Source organism: Ictalurus furcatus, chromosome 18, assembly GCF_023375685.1.
Source record: "Ictalurus furcatus strain D&B chromosome 18, Billie_1.0, whole genome shotgun sequence".
NCBI classification, from domain to species: domain Eukaryota; kingdom Metazoa; phylum Chordata; class Actinopteri; order Siluriformes; family Ictaluridae; genus Ictalurus; species Ictalurus furcatus.
Window position 1 is genome coordinate 13,389,400 of NC_071272.1, and position 20,448 is coordinate 13,409,847.

Consider the following 20,448-nt stretch of genomic DNA (forward strand, 5'->3'; position numbering starts at 1 on the left):
CGGCCTGACACTGTTCTCATTTATTTGTATTCGTATTCATTAAAAATGCTCTGATGCCAGCATCAAATTTCACATGATACTAGGTGATGTAGGCCTGATGTACTTAGTAATGATGGAAATCAAAACACAGCAGACTGTAACTGTGCTCTGTGAAAATATCAAGAGCTACTAGAGCATCTTCTTACAATACAAGTAACCTGACAAAATATCTTATGATGTTTAAACAGTATCTTTAATAAAGATCACAGTGGGTGGCTGACCTGAGCAAGCAGTGCATTATCATTAAAAGCGAGAACAGGGTGCCAATAATTCGCGAGCATGGAGCAGTGAAGAGAGCATGAAGAGAAACCAACATAAGAGGAGCACTTCAGTTCTGCGAGCACTGAGCCCTGAGACGTGTTAGCTTGTCAGACATAACTACTCATTCTGTACTTTGCTTGTGAGTCAAGGTCCAGTTTGCTGATGCTCCTGTGCACACTCAGGTCAGCAGCCCTCACACTCTCTCTATTAAAGATATTGTTTAAATGCCATAACATCTTATATCTTAGGTCACTCATTTTGGTATCAGTATTAGTATCGACGAGTATGAAAAAAACATGTACTCATAGTACTGGGTCTGAAAAAAAAAAGGTATCCATGCATCCCTGGGAAATACAAGACTAAATTGCCTGGTCCATTAATGCTAGTACAAGTGATGTAAAGGTATGACGAAATATTTTATGCAGAGCAAACTGTTTGGGGCTGAGATGGTTTCAGAAAATATGGTAAGGCAAAAATATGGTAAGCAGTCAAACACGTCACAATTCCATGTTAACCTCTTGGCTATACGATTACATTTAAAATGCAACAAGTTAGGCTCTTATATAGATTTCTTAAAGAACACATGCAGCTAATTAACACTCTCCTTTCACTTAAAGTTGGCCAAATACTACACAGCACATATCTGAAACTTTTTCTAATACCCCATAATGTGGGAAACGTGGTCAAAGAAATATTGACTGTAAAAGCTCTCGGCCTGTTTTTCTTACCAAGCACATAATTAAATATCTGAAAAAAAGTGAATTAACAGGAACATTTGCTTGCCTGATACTTCACAGAGTATTTACTGCTCAGTGTGAATAATGACATCAAAGGTAATTATATTTTTTATATAGTTCAAATTGCAGGATATAATCGATTTCACATTAAAATTAGCCAAAGGATTCAGAAAGCAGCAGACACTGGAGAGGACTGCTGATGAGTTAGTGTGGTGGGAGTTCTCTCCCTTTCCATGGTGATTCATTAACCTCTTAAAGATTCCTGCGCTCTGGAAATGGCAATTTTCTTTGCAAAGAGAATGAATGGCATTTCATCATCCAGAATGTAATGGATGATCTCCTTGAGGCACAAAAGGGGATGAGAGAAGGTTAAAATGGCTATGTACGACACCAAGGACATGGCCATTCACTTTCTTTATCATTAGTACTTTCCCTTACCTCTCTCTCTCTCTCTCTCTCTCTCTCTCTCTCTCTCCATATTTACCTTACTGTGTCATAACTTTTTGAAAAAGGCTTAAATGTTTGAGGATGAGAATGAAGAGGAGGTGATTTACACTCTAAAACCATCAACCCACCATCTTTCTCTTTATCTTTCTCTCTCACTCCTTTCTCAGACATAATACTCTTTGTCTTTGTTTTTCTTTCCCTTTGCGACGGTCTTGGACATGGAGGCAGTCGTGCTCGGTGTCTTCTCCTTGACTACGGTGCCGTTGCTGTCACTGCCTGAGCTGCGCCTCTGCTCCACCTGGTAGGAGCCCTCGTCGCGGTTGCGGTACTTGTACATGGCGTAGAGGAGGATCAGGATGCAGAGGGCGGCAGCTGCAACGATACCAACCACCATTCCTGTGGTGCTGCTGGACTCACGGATCACCTCCACTGCACCGGGGAGGCCCCTCTCTACTGAAGCCGAGGGCCGAGCTGTGGGCACACGAGGGAAATCGGGTGGGTAAGTTAGTCCTGGAGTTAGGCGGGAAGACGGGGCTGGGGGGAGGAGCACCTGGTCACGGGTGTTCATTTTACCCGCGGGGATGTGGAGCTGGTCAGGGTGGGTTGTCGGGGCAGGGGGGGCAGGGGGAGCATGAGGGCGATGGGCACCAGGCTTTTGGCCTCCACTTTTGCCCACGCCAGGGGGAGGAGGCAGCACTGTCCTATCAGTGACCATTGGGGAGTTTTTATAGAAGTCCTCATCATCGGACTCAGTCATTTCCCCCGAGCCGAAGGCTGACACCTCCAAGGGCTCGCCACAATCCTCCTGGTCTGGAGGGCATGGCGGCCGTGGGTCAGACAAAACAAGGGAGTCTTTGGTGGTCTGGAGGGGGCTCAGGGATGTAGGGGGAGGGGGAATCGCAGGGTAATGTGGGGCCACAGACTGGGGATCTTGGGTGTCCATGGTAATTATGGGCAACACTAATTCACCTCCTGTGAAAGAAAATACAGAAAAAAAGACAGTAAGGAGCAAGAATTAGAGCAAAGAAACAAGCACTACAATCTCATTAATACTACACTACAAAGTATCAGATTATCTAACAGTAATGTTCATAATATACACTGACACAAATAAATACTGACTAATATAATCTTATCATATGTTCTTCAAACGTAGATTTTTTTTTTAAAGATCAGATGCATGTAACTGCTTGAGTAAATAATAAGCTTCTTCCTGGTTCTTCTTTGGTAAAGCAAAATAACAAACCATGGAGTTTGGGTCACTTACATCAACAAATAGGCCGGATGATTTTTGCATGGGGAAAAAAAGCAAATTACACAAAAGAAAGCTGTGTAAGATGATCCCTTAAACATACAACTTTTCTTCCCCTTATATTTATCTGAACATTTTTGGTGCACTACTCCTATATTTTGCTAATCTAATTACAAATATAGTGTTATTACTTAAAGATAAAGACAGAAAAATAATACAAGGAAGTCTTTCTTCATTCAGATAGTTCGGTAGTTAATATCGAATTATAGGTCGGTATAATAGGTATTATTATAGGTCAATTTCTATTACTATTCGGTAGGTCAATATCTAATATTTCATTCAGCTAATAAAACTGAATGCAAATTTGTGGTTGATCTTCCACCTGTTTGCAGTATTCAATTGTAGATTTATTTCAGTTTCAGTTTGTTATTAGAATTAAGTAAAGACCATTTATACAGGTTCATTCATGGATTGTGACATTATACGACTCAGTGTTCCCAGTATGAAGCACTGAGATGTGCTAATAAATTAGCCAGAAAGAATGTGATCGAAAAGTTCTGGCCATAATGAATGCCTCCACTGGAATCTAGTCACCCAGGGGAATTAACGTTTAGCAATGTAAATTAGCCGGAGAATTGGAGCATTCGCTTTGGGTGATGACTCTCAGCTATGACTTACACACACACACACACACACACACACACTGGATCTAGGTCAGTTTTTATTTCAGAGCTAGTCTCACTTCATGATTTACTGAACTTCATGTTGTTATTAAAGGGATCATTGCTATCATTGCTACAATTCAACATTAATACAGAGGAAAAGCAGAGATCTGATTGTTGAATTAAATTATGCAAAATAGCACAGTTCTGTAATTTATTGAATATAATATTTTTTTCTGCCACCGATTTATGCTCATAGTTACAAAAGAAATGCCAGTAAACCAGCCTTATTGTAAGAACACTTGATCCCATTTCATACTGTGTCTCTAATACCTGTGTAGCTACAGTACCTGTCTAAATTATTTTTGTATGTGAGAATATGTGTACAATTACAGCTGGATTGCCCCAGTACATCTTATGTAAATTTACATCGAAGTTAGACTTTACAGTCAGCATACCATATTTGAGCAATTAGTACTGTACCTATGTACTGTCACATTACAGGTATTAACCTGTTTGATTTTGTTGTGTTCATATGTTACAACACAACACAACGCAAGCACAGATAACTTACAAAACACATAGAGCTGTAATACATTTGTAACAGTACTCACATCCTCAGTATTTCCGTTATACACTCTTAGAAATAATGCTCTTTATATATTTTGGGGTTCTTGGCTTCTAGTTCTAGTCTGAAAGCTTTTCTGTTGTTGAAGACGACAAGTATAATTTATGTGTAACTACACAGGTATTACAAACCCTTAATATAAAGTGGGGGTGAAAATTTCAATTCCATGTGTTCTTATAGCATATTGAGGGGTGTGGTTTCTCACAGTGTTCTGCAGTGATTTATAGATAGATAAATCACACCTCTCAATATGCTGTAAGAACACATGCTATTTAAATTTTCTGCACAGTTCCTCAGCGGGCTGGATAACACTGACACTTTAGAATTAGTGCCCTTTTTTCTAGTTTATAGTGATGAACGAGGATGTGTGAGGAAAGCCTGGCCTTGCACAACAAAAATGTAGGTGAGAGAATAAATCAGCAATAAAATGATATGTTAATTATTTTTTTTATCAAGCTGATGACTATCTGTTGTATTAAAGTAGGGGTGTCCAATGGGGGCCAGATGGAGAAAAAAAACATGAAATCACTGCCCAGATCTATCTGTAATTGTAAAAAAAAAAAAAAAAAGAAGAATGTTTTGGATCTAAAATCTGATCTGAAATCCTCGCTATATGCATACCTGTGAATGTATTACAATAATTTTAATCTGCATTAATGCGCCAGATTTTAAATCAGAAATTCTAACCATTAAGACATTGTTCTCTACATGGAATAGCCTAATCTATGCCTGTTATGTTGTTTAGCAGCTAAAGCTTACTGTTAACTGACTACACTTCGTATTTCATTATTGAATTTTTAAAATTGTGCTTTTATAAAAGCAATAAGCAATGACAGGAAGAACGTTAAGGTGATTTCATCATAGGTATGGGAGGTTTAGGCTTTGCAGGATGCGTAAGAACATAACCTGTGATAAAATCACGGTATTGTACTGTATGTGCCTTAATTTTTTTTTTTTAGTAAACAGCTTCTAGCTTCATGTATGCTGGTATTATAGACTATAAATAAATTTCCCACAGATTATATTCCTTCATTATATCAACTACTGCTCTGAAGTAAAAGTTCTTTTTGAATTTTAGTTTTTAAAATTTATTTACAGTATATTTTTTTAAAACCACAAGTAAAATTTTTACAGCCTGAGATCCATGAGGGGGTCTCACCTGCACAGCTTGAAAAAGAATTTAGATTTGGTGCTCTCATGCATATGCAACATATTAAGATAAACCTAATATTGTTCCTGTTTCGAAGAACAAACATCAGGAGCTGATCCATTTTTAAAAATTCTATTTCACGTGATGGCAAAGTGCAGTGCTTTAGGTCATTAGAAACTTCCATTATTCAACGTCAACGGCGTTGGCAACTTTAATTTTATGTTTAAAAAGCATGTGGACCATTTAAACACTAGTGACAGGCTCCAAATGACCTGCAGGCTGTAGCTCGGACACCCCTATCTTATATCTATATTGTGTTTCTAATAAGTTTTTTGCTCTCATGGCTCGCACTATGGTGATATAGTGTTCTCTCAAGGGAACCCTCAGACAGTCTATATTTTAGCTCTTTCTCAGCTCCCAAAAAAGTACTTGGTATTTTTGATTTCTTGGTTCAGGTGTATTAGGAGTAGGAATAAAAAATTTGGACTCATCCCAATAACATGGCTATGCTACATTCAGACTGATCCAAATGGCTAGCCATTTATTGTGGTTGCTTGTAGAGAGGTGTTGGGGCTGAAATGTGTGTACTGAGTGGACCTGGAACCTGTGCTGTTCTGGAGAGCCTCATTACTATTGGCCTATTCCCTGTGTTCACTCACCAGTGCCAGGCTCACACTCCTCCAGGTCCTCGTCATCACTGGGGCACTCTGCTGACGCCACCAACAGGTCATCAGAGTTCTGGAAAGTTAGAGGTCGGTTAGTTGACCATACAGTCTGTAGAATTATACAGAACTTTTTGTTTAATGTCCATAAAGTGATGTGCATTTATGTTATTACTGCCCAGTTAATCTTTGTATTTTTAAAAATTTTATAGCTGGAAAATCCAGCTGTTTACACATCTCACCATATTTATATTCTCCGTATTAGTTATGATGTATAGAATACAGAGCTACCGTATGCAATGTCTGTTGATTTCCCAATCTGGAGTCGTAGAGCAATTAACATTCTGCACACGCACCTCATATTCATAAAACATGTAATTGGATCTGGTCTGTGACTGATTTTAATGCATCTGTTTGTTCGCTCTTATCAGGAGGTCATAACAATTTCACTATTCACTTGGACGAGCACATCGCTGTTTATTGGGACATCATCTACACCTAACAAGCTGGGCTTGGAGTATAAGAGGATTTGTATCGATTGTGACATTAATATTGCTATTTTCAGTCCCAACAATCATCCCTCAAGAAAATTCATTCCAAAACCTGAGAATAAATTCCGACTCTGTGTGGACTACAACCTTCCATATTAAAAAAGCCCATAAACAATAACAACAGAAGCTTATTCAATCAACAGTGCAGCAGGCTGTAGGACACCTTGAAGCATACCACACTTGCACGACAAGCTTCTTTCCATAACATGAAGGACATTATCGTGACCTTCAGTATATTTCTCATTCATCAAGATACTGGCTGCTTCGAGCTGAATATATGCAAATATTCTTTCCTCATTCTGCACATGAATATTAGCACTTCAGCCATGACTGACATCCATTTATTGATCGAATTACCATGCAGACAGACCTAACCAGCTTCGGCTAAAAAGGTCTCTGGCACCATGTGACTCCCAGCATGCACTTTGAGCAGCGGAGAATAAAAAAACTTCTATTTCTACTTATCTGTTTCTAATGCATCTGCTTTGGCCAAATCTAAAAGAATGTTATGTGCTTAAAAATAGTAGATGTTATAAAAATGAGTCAAATTAAATATGTGCCAAATAATCACAATTTACAGAGATCCTTAACTGTAATGTCATTGAAACATCTGAAATGCATCATGAAGCTCCAACTGTCCCTCTATTCTATTACTTTCCCACTATCATTGTGAGAATAAAGACATACAGGTACAGTAAGCTTTTAATGCTTCAAGCAATGCTTCAGTTTTTTACAGCTGCATTTACACAAATGCATACTGGAAAAAGACAAAAAACAAAACAAAATGATTATCATCAAAGTCTGCATTAAACCACAAAAGTCTTTACACAAATTTATTTTTCTTACAAATGAAATGGCAAAATAAATTTACGTTTGACTATGATTAAGTGTGCACGTAAAACACCGATATCCCGAGCTCCTCATTAACAGACGCACTGCAGCGTTAGCTTTGCATGGCTGCATTTATTAAAACATAATGAGGACCTCTCTTATCTGCAATTCTGCACAACGTGTTTGTGTTTAATAAGACAAGTTCATGAAGTGTGCTGAAATCGCTGGTTACATTTGTTTCTATATGTGTGTTCAGTTCTGACAAACGCACCATAACTAATTTGTGACACAGTGCAAAGACAAACACAGAGTGTTCCCAGTGGAGGACACTTAAATTGCTGTAATCCCACAAAATGTTGTCAACTGCATTTTGAACTCAACTGTACCTTTACTTGACACAATTTCAGAGCCTTAATTATAGTTTCAATGTACATGGTACATCAGAGGCTTCCTTAACTCCTGTAAACATATCTGAGGTCATTCAAAAGCTTTCCTAGGGTAATGTGTACAATATGGCAATGTTCTTTGATTCCACTACCACTTTGACAAATTATTCATTTAAACCACCATGACCCTAACCAGTGTAAAGGAGATGATCAATGAAAGAACAAGGTACATGTGACACTCAGTGCTGTGCGAGCACCCAATTAATGTGGCCTTTCTTTGTCTCGAGAGCTACATATCTGAACGTCCGATGTCACCTGCATGAGAGTGAAACCGGCCTGCTCTTGTGACTTTTGAGTTGGGTCCCATGGGATCCCAGTCCTAACCCACACCTTTTCTTGAAACGATCTCAGTTTGAGGTCATATTATGGACTGATGAATAACAATGAGCTCTAATTTATTCTAACATGAATAAGCAGCAAACACCAGGAGAACAGATTCTGTTTATAGGGGGCAAAATCTGTTGGTCAACAAAAACACTGACATCATTAGAAAAGGAGATCATTCATAAATTAGCCATCTTCACATCATTACAGTTTTGTCCAATCTATCACATCCGGATCTACTTAGAATCAAAAAGCCACCATTCCTTGTGCCCTATTACAATGCTGGCACTAATCTAACACACTTGTTTCCCTCAATTCTCCTTAATTCCTCTGTCTATGTAAATAACTCGATCATGTACATTCTTTGTGAGATTTTGCCATCTTTTCACTGCGCAACTCTAGTCATTATTTCCCAACAGGTTCTCTGTATTAGATGCTTTGATTTCCCTTTTTTGGGGGGGATTCTCCCCATTTTCTCCCCAATTTGGTCACCTTCCAATTCCCACTCAGCCCTCTGTCCCCCCCAAATGGGATGGTGAAGGCTAACACATGCTACACCTGCTGCTCATGCTATGTCACAGGGCAGGGTGACACACGCGAAGGAAAGCACAATCTGCCCTCTACAGGAGCTCATAGCCACCCATGATTGGCTCAATGTGACTGACAGGGCAGAGAGAGTATGACAACCCTCCCATCCAGACAGCAGGCCAATTTTGCTCTCTTGACTTCTGGCCATTGACAGCTGTGGCATCATCAAACTTGCAATCACTTCACAATAAGACAAAACTTTTCTGTTGTGACAAAATGTATTTGAAATCATTGTTAAAATCGTGTTTATAGATATCTTATGACAAATTCCAAACCTCCAATTTTCCATGTAATGCACTATAACACTATTAGGAAACTAGTTAGGATTCTTCCTGCAGTTTAATGTCATTTTTTAAAAACTTTATTTCCATCCCAGATGTAGGTCAGGGACTAAAGATAATTGGTAATAGCCAAAGTATGAGTTAGAATGCTAGCTTTATAGGTGTAACCTGCTTGGTTACTTCTATGTAGCTACAAAAACTATGAATTATACAAACATATTACCTTCATAATGACAGTTATAAGCATAGAGACTGAAGGAAAATGTCACTGGTATGAGTACTTTAGTAACATAAGTTGAAAACCAGTCAATGTTATTATGTAGTTGTCATATCACAGCAAACCAGCAACTCCATTTCCCAGGATGCACCACCAACTACAAACATTGCCGAAGAGGACTTCACTTCCCACACACACATGTTCACCTTCTCCAGAATTCTAATCACACACATCTGTTGGCAATCTCATACTCACTCACTCCACGCTATATAAGAGAATGTTCAAACACTTAGTCTTTGTGAACTATTACGTGTGTCATCCATACACCAAGCCGTTGATCATTGTGTTTTCTGTCCTACTTTTGATCTTGTTCTAGCCCTTGTTTTCGATTCTTGTTTTGCCTCATTTATGCCCGTTTGCAGATCGCCTGACCTATTGCCTGTTTATGACCATGTCTATGTTTCACGATTTGGATTTGTCTGCCTGTCTCTCATATAATAAAGCTCTTATCTACATTTGTATCCGTCCTCAACTCCATTTCGTGATAGAATACTTCGCCTCACCATGGATGCAGCAGGAAGACGGAGGAGACGTCACGCTAAGCAAACCATCCCCGCCTTGGATTCGATCCAGTTTTTGCAATGGACATTTTCGAAGATCTCCCAGATCGGTTTGATGGGTTTTTTGGCTACCCTGAATACTTCCTGCTTGACTGCCAGATTTATTTCTCAAGCCTAACGGACCCCAAGCCCAGTGATAACCAATGGATAAGGTTCATTGTGTCCCTGTTTTTTTGGCTCAGCCTGCCAGTGGGTGCAGCGTCTAGCAGCCATGGGATCCAGGGGACTGGAGAACATAACTCAGTCTGTGGGACTATTCATGATGATGTTCGGCAGTCCGGAATCCAGGGCAGTCCTGGTGGATCTTTTGGGGGAGCCCTGCCTCAGAGATGAACCTGACGTGCCGTTCACCACCTATTATGAACAGGCAAACTGTGGCACCTCCTTCTCAAAGCTCCCACCTAAAACCCACTATGTGGTCTGCTCTGCCGAGCTCCAAGCAGGGGTCAATGTAGCAACCTCGGTTCCAGAGCTTCAGCTCGAGACCTGCGAGGTGGTCTCACCTGCCAAGCTCCTGCCGGAGGTCAACGTGGTGACCTTGGCACCAGAGCTCCAACTTGAGACTCACGAGGAGATCTCACCTACCGAGCTCCAGCCGGAGGTCAATGTGGCGGTCTCACATGCAGAGCTCCAGCCAGAGGTCAACATAGTGACCTCATCTCCGGAGCTCCAGCTTGAGACCCACGAGGTGGCCTCACCTGCTGAGCTACAGCCAGAGGTCAATGTGGTGACCTCTGCTCCCGAGCTACAGCTCGAGACCCACGAAGTGGTCTCACCTACCAAGCTCCAGCCGGAGGTCAACGTGCTGACCTCTGCTCCAGAGCTACAGCCTGAGATCCACGAGGGGGTCTCACCTGCAGAGCTCCAACCTGAGACCCACAAGGTGGTCTCACCTGCAGAGCTCCGGCCAGAGGTCAATATAGCGACCTCTGCTCCAGAGCTACAGCCTGAGATCCATGAGGGGGTCTCACCTGCAGAGCTCCAGCATGAGACCCACGAGGTGGTCTCATCCCCAGAGCTCCAGCATGAGACCCACTAGGCGATCTCATCCCCAGAGCTCCAGCATGAGACCCACGAGGCGGTCTTATCCCCAGAGCTCCAGCCTGAGACCCATGAGGCAGTCTCATCTCCAGAGCTCCAGCAGAAAGTTAAGTTCCGCTAGAGGTCAACGAGGTGACCTCCCAAGCCATGTTCCTGTCTGAGGTCGATGAGCTGACCTCTCGAGCCAATTTCATGTCCGAGGTCGAAAAGATGACCTCTCGAGCCAAGTTCCTGTATGAGATCGAAAAGAGGGCCTCTCAAGCCAAGTTTCTGTCCGAGGTTGAAGAGGTGACCTCTCAAGTCAAGTTTCTGTCTGAAGTCGAAGAGACGATTTCTCTAACCAGGTTTCTGTCCGAGGTCAAAGAGATGACCTCTCAAGCCAAGTTCCTGTCCGAGGTCGAAGAAACGGCCTCTCAAGCCAAGTTCCTGTCTGAGGTCGAAGAGACGGCCTCTCATGCCAAGTTCCTGTCCGAGGTCGAAGAGACGGCCTCTCAAGCCAAGTTCCTGTCTGAGGTCGAAGAGACGGCCTCTCAAGACAAGTTCCTGTCCGAGGCCTTTCATGCCAAGTTCCAGTCTGAGATAGATGAGGTGACCTCCCACACAAAGTTCCAGTCCAAGATTGCTGACATGGACAACCAAGATCTCCTCAAGCCTGAAACCGATGTTATGACCAACCAGGTTATGCTCACACCTTAAGCTGATGTCATGACCAACCAGGTTATACTCACGCCTGAAGCCGATGTCACGACCAACCAGGTTCTGCTCACGCCAGAGTCTGTTGATACAACCAACCAAGTTCTCCTTATGCTTGAAACCGACGTCACCATCAACCAAGTTATACTCACGCCAGAGTCTGTTGACACAACCAACCATGATCTCCTCATGCCTGAAACCGACATCACGCCCAACCAGGTTCTGCTCACACCTGAAGCCAACATCACGACCAACCAGTTTCTGCTCACGCCCAGGTCTGCTGACACAACCAACCAAGTTCTGCTCATGCACAAGTCTGCTGACACGGACAACCAAGTTCTACTCAGGCCTGAAGCAGATGTCATGACTAACCAAGTTCTCCTCATGCCTGAGACTGACGACACGATCAACCGAGTTCTCCTCATGCCTGAGACTGACCTGGGGATGAGACCGCCTCATGGGTCTCATGCTGGAGCTCTGGGGATGAGACCGCCTCGTGGGTCTTATGCTGGAGCTCTGCAGGTGAGTCTACCTCGTGGGTCTCAGGTTGGAGCTCTGGAGATGAGGTCGCCACGTTGACCTCCAGCCGGAGCTCTGCAAGTAAGACCACCTCATAGGTCTCAGGTTGGCGCTCTGCAGGTGAGACCCCCTCATGGATCTCAGGCTGTAGCTCCGGAGCAGAGGTCAGCACATTGACCTCTGGCTGTAGTTCGGCAGGTGAGGACATCACTCCACCTTCTTGCGCTGCTGAGGACATCGCTCCGTCTTCCTGTTCCGCTGAGGACGTCGCCCCGCCTCCGTGCTCTGCCTTGTTGCTCAGCTGAGGATACCACTCAGTCTCCCGGTTCATCTGAAGACATTTTGCCCAGAGGGCCAGGACCGCCGGGGGAGGGAGTGTATTTTGGCGCTTCGGGAGGGGGATGGGGGTTCTGTCATATCACAGCAAACCAGCAACTCCATTTCGCAGGATGCACCACCAACTACAAACATGGCCAAAAAGGACTACACTTCCCACACACACATGTTCACCTTCTCCAGAATTCTAATCACACACATCTGTTGCCAATCTCATACTCACTCCACACTATATAAGAGACTGTTCAAACACTTAGTCTTTGTGAAGTATTATGTGTGTCATCCATATACCAAGCCGCTGATCATCATGATTTCTGTCTTAGTTTTGATCTTGTTCTAGCCCTCATTTTCGATTCTTGTTTTGCATCGTTTATACCCGTTTGCCGATCGCCTGACTTATTGCTGCTTTATGACCACGTCTATGTTTCATGATTTGGATTTGTCTGCCTGTCTGTCATATAATAAAGTTCTTATCTGCATTTGCATCCGTCCTCAACTCCATTTCATGACAGTAGTAAAGACTGTCACATCATTTGCCAGTGTAAGGCTACATTAGCTCTCTCTCTCTCTTTAGAAATACACCCACCATATTGAGCACTACACACAATCCCATTCATATTTCAACCAGTGATCTGTCTACTCCCTTGATAATATCACTGAAACTTCTCATCTTAACATTTGACTTAAATTTTTTTATCACCATCCTATCCATATACAGACAGACATTAGGATTAACGACACACTATATTAATCCATTTACATCTCTCACCTTTTCGGGAAGTGAAGACAGAAAGGAGCTGTGCATTGGGAGCCCCTCAGCACTAAGCCATCATATTTACATTCCGATTTTGTGCTATATTGCTATTTATATGCAATGAACTGGATTAGTAGGAGTCTTGGCATACACACAGGCCTGCATCTGGGTTTGTCCATGTTTATATTCACGCAAATGCCGCCTCTTATGAAGCCTGGCAGTTCAGCTCAGAATGACACTGATTGCTATTGAGAGTGCCCTTTGTTCATATCAGTTCCCATCTCTTGATCAATGATGCTGAATGCCGCACGAATAAACCCTCAGACGCTGGCTAGAATTACCAAAGATCTGTGAAGGTGTGCCTCTCCGAGCTGACACATTACAGGAATTGACACAAAGGGAATGATGCCGATATGACAATCAATAGGAGATACATTAATGGCTCCTACACACAAGATGAGGCTGAGCATGCTGTTTACATTAACTAACGTAGAGATGCAATGAGACTGAATGCTTTAGTTCAGCAGATATGCTGGAGGAACAACAACAGATACAGTGCTGACACTGTGAGGAAGAACAACAAGCATGCAAATCATTAAAAATGATCTATAGCTAAGATTTAATTTGGCTAAAAATAAAATTTGAATGGCAAAACTGAAAATAAGCAGTGCTTAATCTTAGTGACAGATAAATCATATGTGAGTGTAGTTCATGCACATGGTTCAACAGATGAACAAATGCTTTAATTTAAGTAGGTTTGCCATCTTGTCCATATTGTCCTGTTCAAACAAAAGTTGATTACTTTCCTATATTCGGAGCCTATAGTAATATCTAACAGCAAGTCATAATTTGCTTTTTAAAATACTGGCTTGTGCTTGTTTGGTGTCAGAATAATAAGTGTCCATAAACATATTAATTTTTACAGCATACCATTGAATCAGACACCTTTCCAAGCCACAATTTGGAGGGATAACTGGTCCGAGGAGCTCTCTCTCTGCAGCACCCATTTCATTTCAGCTAAGCAGCATATAAGTGATGCTGTCTTACAGGCTTACCTTGCTAGTTAGCTAACATAACTAATTTATACTGATTGAATAAACCTACAAAGCACTCTTAAAATAAATATAAAGAAACTAGCTAGCTAATGTTAGAGACATAGGTCATGTTTTTACTAAAGAGTTGCCTATAATGGATATGCTTATCTAGTTAACTTTGCTCAGCTAAAAATTGAGCATCTGTTTGTTGTAATTGTAGTCATAAAACATTATATCATGAGTGTCCCCACAAACAACAAAGGTGTAACCATCAAGAGACTTGTGTGCCTTCAATTTCTCTCCAGTATTAACACTTGAATTTCTATGAGATATTTATATATGTCTGGTCAGTGCAGGCTAGGCCACTTAACATGATTTAATAATAATAATAATAATATATTTTATTTATAGGTGCCTTTCAAGACTCTGAAGTACACCTTACAGACATTTACAGACAATCAAGTTTACAATAAAAGAGAACATAAAAGATAAATAAAAATCCAAAATCACAAATAAAACTCCTATTCTCCAACAATTTCATTGGGTCCTTGTTAAATTTCATATTGATAACGAGATTTTGTTGTTGACCTTCAAGGCTCTTCATAGCCTAGCACTTTCCTATCTTCTCGATCTTCTTCATATATATTGTCTTACCTGCATTCTTACATCCCGTTCCTCTCTCTCTCTCTCTCTCTCTCTCTCTCTTGTGATACCATCGATTTGTCTGACTTCTATGGGGTCCAGATCCTTTAGCATTGCCACTCCATGACTCTGGAACTCTACCGCCAGATATCTGTAAATTATCCTTTTTAAATTAGTTTACTATAAAAAAACTCTTATTTATGAATGTACTTATTCCTATGATAATGCTAATTATATGGACAGAGTTAGGGGTTTGTGAAATAATCCCTGCAGCTGAGTTTTGGACCAGCTGTAATTTATGCTGAAGTTTTTTGTGGTAGACCAAATAGAAGGGAATTACAATAATCCAAGCGGGACGTGACCAGAGCATGTACAAGAGTGGCAGCGCTGTGAGTTGAGAGGGAGGGGCGAAGATGATTTATGTTGCGCAAGTGGAAATAAACAGACTGAGTAATATTATTTACATGTGCTTTGAAAGAAGAAAGAGTGCTATCCAGAATGACACCCAGACTCAAACAGGGAAGGACAGTGGAATTATCAATATTCAGAGCAAAACTTTTTGATTTGGCAAGATTAGACTTAGTACACACAAAAAGAACCTCAGTTTTACTGCTAATGAGTTTGAGAAAGTTACAAGAAAACCATGATTGTATTTCACGAAACAGTTATGAAGGGAACACGGTGGGAAAGAAGAATTTGACTTGGTGGACAGATAGAGCTGGGTCTCATCTTCATAGCAGTGAAAGTGGATTCCAAATTTCCTAAAAATATAGCCCAGAGGTAGGACATAGATCCCTGACAGATTCTTGATAGAGCCCAAGACAGAATCCTGTAGAACACCAGTAGTAACTGGAGAGCACTGTGAACGAAAATGTTTCAATTTAATGAACTGAGTGCGACCAGAGAAATAAGATTTAAACTAAGCAAGAGAAGTGCCGCTAATACCAATGTATACTAATCTCTCTAAAAGGATGTTGTGTGAGATAGTGTCAAAGCCTGCGCTTAATTCAAGAAGAATGAGTATAGACAGAAGTCCTGCATCAGCTGAGATTAACAGATTAGTGATTTTGACCAAAGTAGTTTCAGTGCTGTGATGTAAGCGGAAACCTGCCTGGAACTGTTCATAAAGGTTATTACTTAAAAGATGTATGTGGACCTGAGAAGCAACTATCCTTTCTAAAATTTTTAAAAGAAATGGTAAATTGGAGATAGTTCTGTAATTTTCAAGTATTCGTGGGTCTGAACCAGGTTTCTTCAGTATAGGACCAATCACAGCAGTTTTAAAAGATGATGAGACACACCCAATAAGAGATGAGTGAATAATTTTAGTTATAATGGGGAGCAGGGAGGGTAAAAAAGCTTTAACCAAATATGTGGGGAGGGGATCAAGCTGAGAAGTAGATGATTTGGAATTACAAATAAAATTAGATATTTCAATATCAGTCAGGAGATCAAAACTCATAAGACTAGTTTGGGGAGGTTCATGAAAGATTGGATAAAGTGCACTACAGGCTACATTACTCATGGCATTCAATTGCTGGTGAATGTCAGAGATTTTATACTTTTAAAAGGTCAGCAAAGTGTTACAATAAGCTATAGATTGCATGGGAGCTGGAAGCATGTCAGGGGACCAAAGAAAGTTACTTACAGTAGAGAAGACAGTTCTAGTATTGCCCTCAGCAGACCTAATTAGATTAGTATAATAGTCAGATTTAGCCTTAAGAAAAGATTCCTTATATAATAACATATGGTTATCACACATACTTTTGTGGATGTTAAGAGCGGTTTTGATATGAAGACATTCTAAATGACGACCATGGACTTTAAGTTGATGTAATTCAAGGCAATACCAAGGTGCACAATGAGAAAAAGAAACAATACATGTTTTCAATGGAGCTAGAATGTCCATGGTATTTAAAAGACTGTCGTTGTAATGGGTTACATTTTCATTAATTGATAGATTATCAAGATTTAACCTGTCCTGTCAGATTTAACCACTGACAGGACAGGTTCTACCATTTAAAAAGGGTTAGTTTAGCCAGTTAGAACTCCCTGTCTTTTAGTAGTAATCCATAATAAAAAAAAATGGATAACATTTTAGCTAATAAGAAACCAATTCCTAAATAAAATTCTTGACAGATTCGTGAGTCAGATTATAACCAACTAGTGTCAGGTTGCTATTCAGGTTGCAAACAGGTTGCGTGCAACTATCTCTCTTTTTTTATTTACAAAAACCAAAGGGATGTATACAATTCATAAAAAACATCTTTATTTAAAAATAGTTCTTATGAGAGTTATTTTTGTTAGAACCAATGTAATAGTTTGTCTTAAGTGGAAACACTGATAATGGTTACTTTATAAATTTTATGTGGAATTCATTTTTTAAGAGATTTACACATAAACCAATTCTCCTTCAAACCTGTTCCAAATAGAGTTCATAATGTTTATTTTTTGCAATCATTTTTGCTTGTTTGTATGATGGATACCAAGAACACTGTATTCACACAGAGAAATAACCAGAAAATCAATTAGTAGCTATCTCTTTCTTCAGCAATGAATACTGGTAACAATACAATGTTTTCATCTAAGGCAATAAATGATTATGCAGTCTCCCTTTAGGTCAAGTTACCCTCTTATCCCTATTTCTGTCCATGACTGCTGCACGTCTTATATAATAAAACTAACTTTTTATTTACATGGCATGCTGAAATGTCTGAGGACAACTGTGGGTTGCTGTTTAAAGCTGTGCTATCTAATTCAATTAAGTTTTATTTATTTATTTTTTCTTTTTTTAGACAATGTCACAATTCAGATCCAGACCCTTACTGACTAAGCCAAAGGTCACCGTGGTGAGGAAAAACTGTCTGAGATTTGAAATTGTGAGAGAGAAACCTTGTAAGGATCTAAGACTCAAAAGGGAAATCCATCCATCTATATAACTGAGTTATAGACAGAGATTGAGTTAATAGAAGTGAGATTTAGCAGGGATAATCAAATAGTATAGAATAAATATCCATGAGATAAGTCAGAGATCAATGTTAAAAGACTGTTAGGTCTGGAAGGACTATCTAGGAGGATTTGATTGGACTTCAGGAGCAAAAGGTTCTCAACATTATTCTTGAAGACCTCAGGGCTAACAGAATAAATTTCACTGTTTAAATAGTACTCAAATTTGCATGATATATACTTTTTCATAGGCAAGAAATATACATTTAAATGTCTAAGTAGGGCTGGGGGTTATGATGATATACAGTGGTGCTTGAAAAGTAAAGTAAAGTTTTGGAATGGCCGATTCCATGCACTTTAATCTGATAGAAATCCCAGACTTGAAGCTGTTCTGTACTGAGGAATGGGCTAAAATTCCTCTAAGCTGACGTGCAGGACTGATCAACAGTTACCAGAAACGTTTAGTTTCAGTTATTGCTGCACAAGGGGTCACACCAGATACTGAAAGCAAAGGTTCACAAACTTTTGCCACTCATAGATATGTAATATTACATAATTTTCCTCAATTAATAAATGACCAAGTATAATATTTTTGTCTCAATTGTTTAACTGGGTTCTCTTTATCTGCTTTTAGGACTTGAAAATCTGATGATGTTTTAGGTCACATTTATGCAGAAATATAGAAAACTCTATAAAACACAAACAAGCACCACTGTAATATCAATATCTTTAAAAAAATAATTAAATAAATTACAAACTGACTGGAAACAGCCAATTTGATGTGAAAAGTTTGTACTTAACCATTAAAATTGTAAAATGTTAATTTTTACAGATTTGTAAATTTTTTTCTCCTTCCTTAGGGTCTGTTTTACACGTCAACGTTTTCACCTAAAAACGGAAAACTTTTTATGCGTTTTGGCTCTTCGTTTACACAACAGTTGCATTTTGGGGCCTGAAAACGCAAATTGTTGAAAACAGGTTTCAAAGTGCAAGTTTTTGAAAACGATGCCGTTATTGTCTCGTGTAAACGTACAAAAACGAGATTTTGTGAAAACGCACAAGACGGTGTTTGTGCTGCTCAAGATTTTGAGTTTAATGACACTTCTCCAGCAAAGTTTAGATTTACTGCATCACTACTACGACTAGCGAGACACATTTGTTACATACGTAAAAATGTAAACGTACCCTTAATGTATACAGTATATTGAGGCCACTATTGTCAGGAGATTGTGATTTCAAATGCCATATGGTATTCAAATGACTCAGCCATCCATGGCTGGTAGCCAAAGAAGCAAAATTGTTCATGCTTTCTGGGTAGGAGGAATGGAATAACCTCTCCCTGGTCAATCACAGTGAGACCATCTGTCAGCTCATGTATGAGGAAGAGGGCAGACAGCGCTTTCCTTCGAGTGTGTTATGTCACCCTGTGACACAGCATGAGCTGCAGTTCGAGCATGTGTTAGGCCAGAGTGTTCCTCCGGCTTACGATCGAACTTACTTTCAGCTGGCCCCTGATGTTTAACTGATTGGATGGATGTGGAGTGTTGAGGCAGAGACAGAAGACAAAGAATCAGGTTTGTGTTCAATTTAGTAACCACCAGTATTAGAACTTTAAACTACCGTGAATGTTCTTGACTGTTCTCTAGCTGCACTATGAGGGTGTTGACACTCTGTTCCTCACCTGTGTTATGCTGTCCTTGAGGCTGGGTGAACGCTGTCTTCGAGTGGTGGTGGTGGCCATGGTGGTGGTGGTCTCCATGATGGTGGTGGACATGTCCATGGCGGCTGGAGGCGTGGCCGAGGTGGTCTCTGTGGACATTACTGATGGTGCATCTCCCACCAAGCGCAGGTTGCCCTCCACTTTAATGCTGGGATCACCCTCAGCTGCCAGCTTCAGCACTTGCAGTCCGTTGTAGTACAGGCCTGAGATTTGACCCTGGAATGGCCGGCCTTTATCTTGGCCTCCGATCTTAATGGCTGCCTGGCTGTTGAAGATAGTCAACTGCCGCCCTACAGTGGTCCCAAAGAGTAAGGAAAGGAAGAAGGTGAAAGCCAGAGTGAGAGAAGAAGAGGAGGCAGAGAGGCAGAACAGCAGCAAGACAGAAAGAAAGAAACATTAGCTTAAATAAAAGGTAGGTTTTGCATATTTTATGACAGGATCTTCCTGCATGAGCCAATAACACTCTGAGCATTTGGACCCAGCAATGGAAATCTTCAGTTTTAATGAATATAGACTTCTGACTTTCACAGAGCATGAGTCAAAGTGATATGTAAATCATGAAGTCAGCAATTAGCTACAACGTCTGCAGTAGTTTAGCTATATGGAAGAACAATGGAAAATGCACTTATTACAGAATACAGCTGTATATATAATTATCTGTGCCTCATTAATAATTATAAAGATAATGAAGAGAATACAATTGGAAAACTATTTAAGAATATGTAAAGTACTTTTGAAAATGTTTTATTCATAGGACTTGTTGTTGCTAATCTGCATTGATAAGTGTCATCTGGCAGCTCCAATGCTAATGTGTTACCAGGGCATGAGGGGTTTCTTCCTCATCCTCAAGCCTCATGCGCAGACACAGACAGAGACACAAACATGCATACAAACATACACACATACACACACACACACACACACACACACACACACACACACACACACACACACACACACACAAATAAACAAACACCCTTGTTTTCCATTTATTTTCCACTAAGTATTTGGTCCCCTCAACTCTCCATTCAGTTCTCTTACTACCTCTTATTTCTCTTATTCTGGTG

General features: G+C 40.4%; 1 protein-coding gene across 1 annotated transcript in view; it reads right to left on the bottom strand.

Moving 5' to 3' along the window:
• Positions 1-201: 201 nt before the first annotated feature.
• Positions 202-20,448, bottom strand: part of LOC128622226 (neurexin-3-beta-like) — a 123,813-nt gene continuing 103,566 nt past the window's right edge. The window contains exons 5-7 of the mRNA XM_053648554.1: positions 19,343-19,671; positions 5,836-5,914; positions 202-2,456 (exon numbers count right to left, since the gene is read on the bottom strand). Coding sequence (XP_053504529.1) covers positions 1,648-2,456; positions 5,836-5,914; positions 19,343-19,671 — 1,217 coding nt within the window. The 3' untranslated portion in view covers positions 202-1,647. The remainder of the gene's footprint in view (positions 2,457-5,835; positions 5,915-19,342; positions 19,672-20,448) is intronic.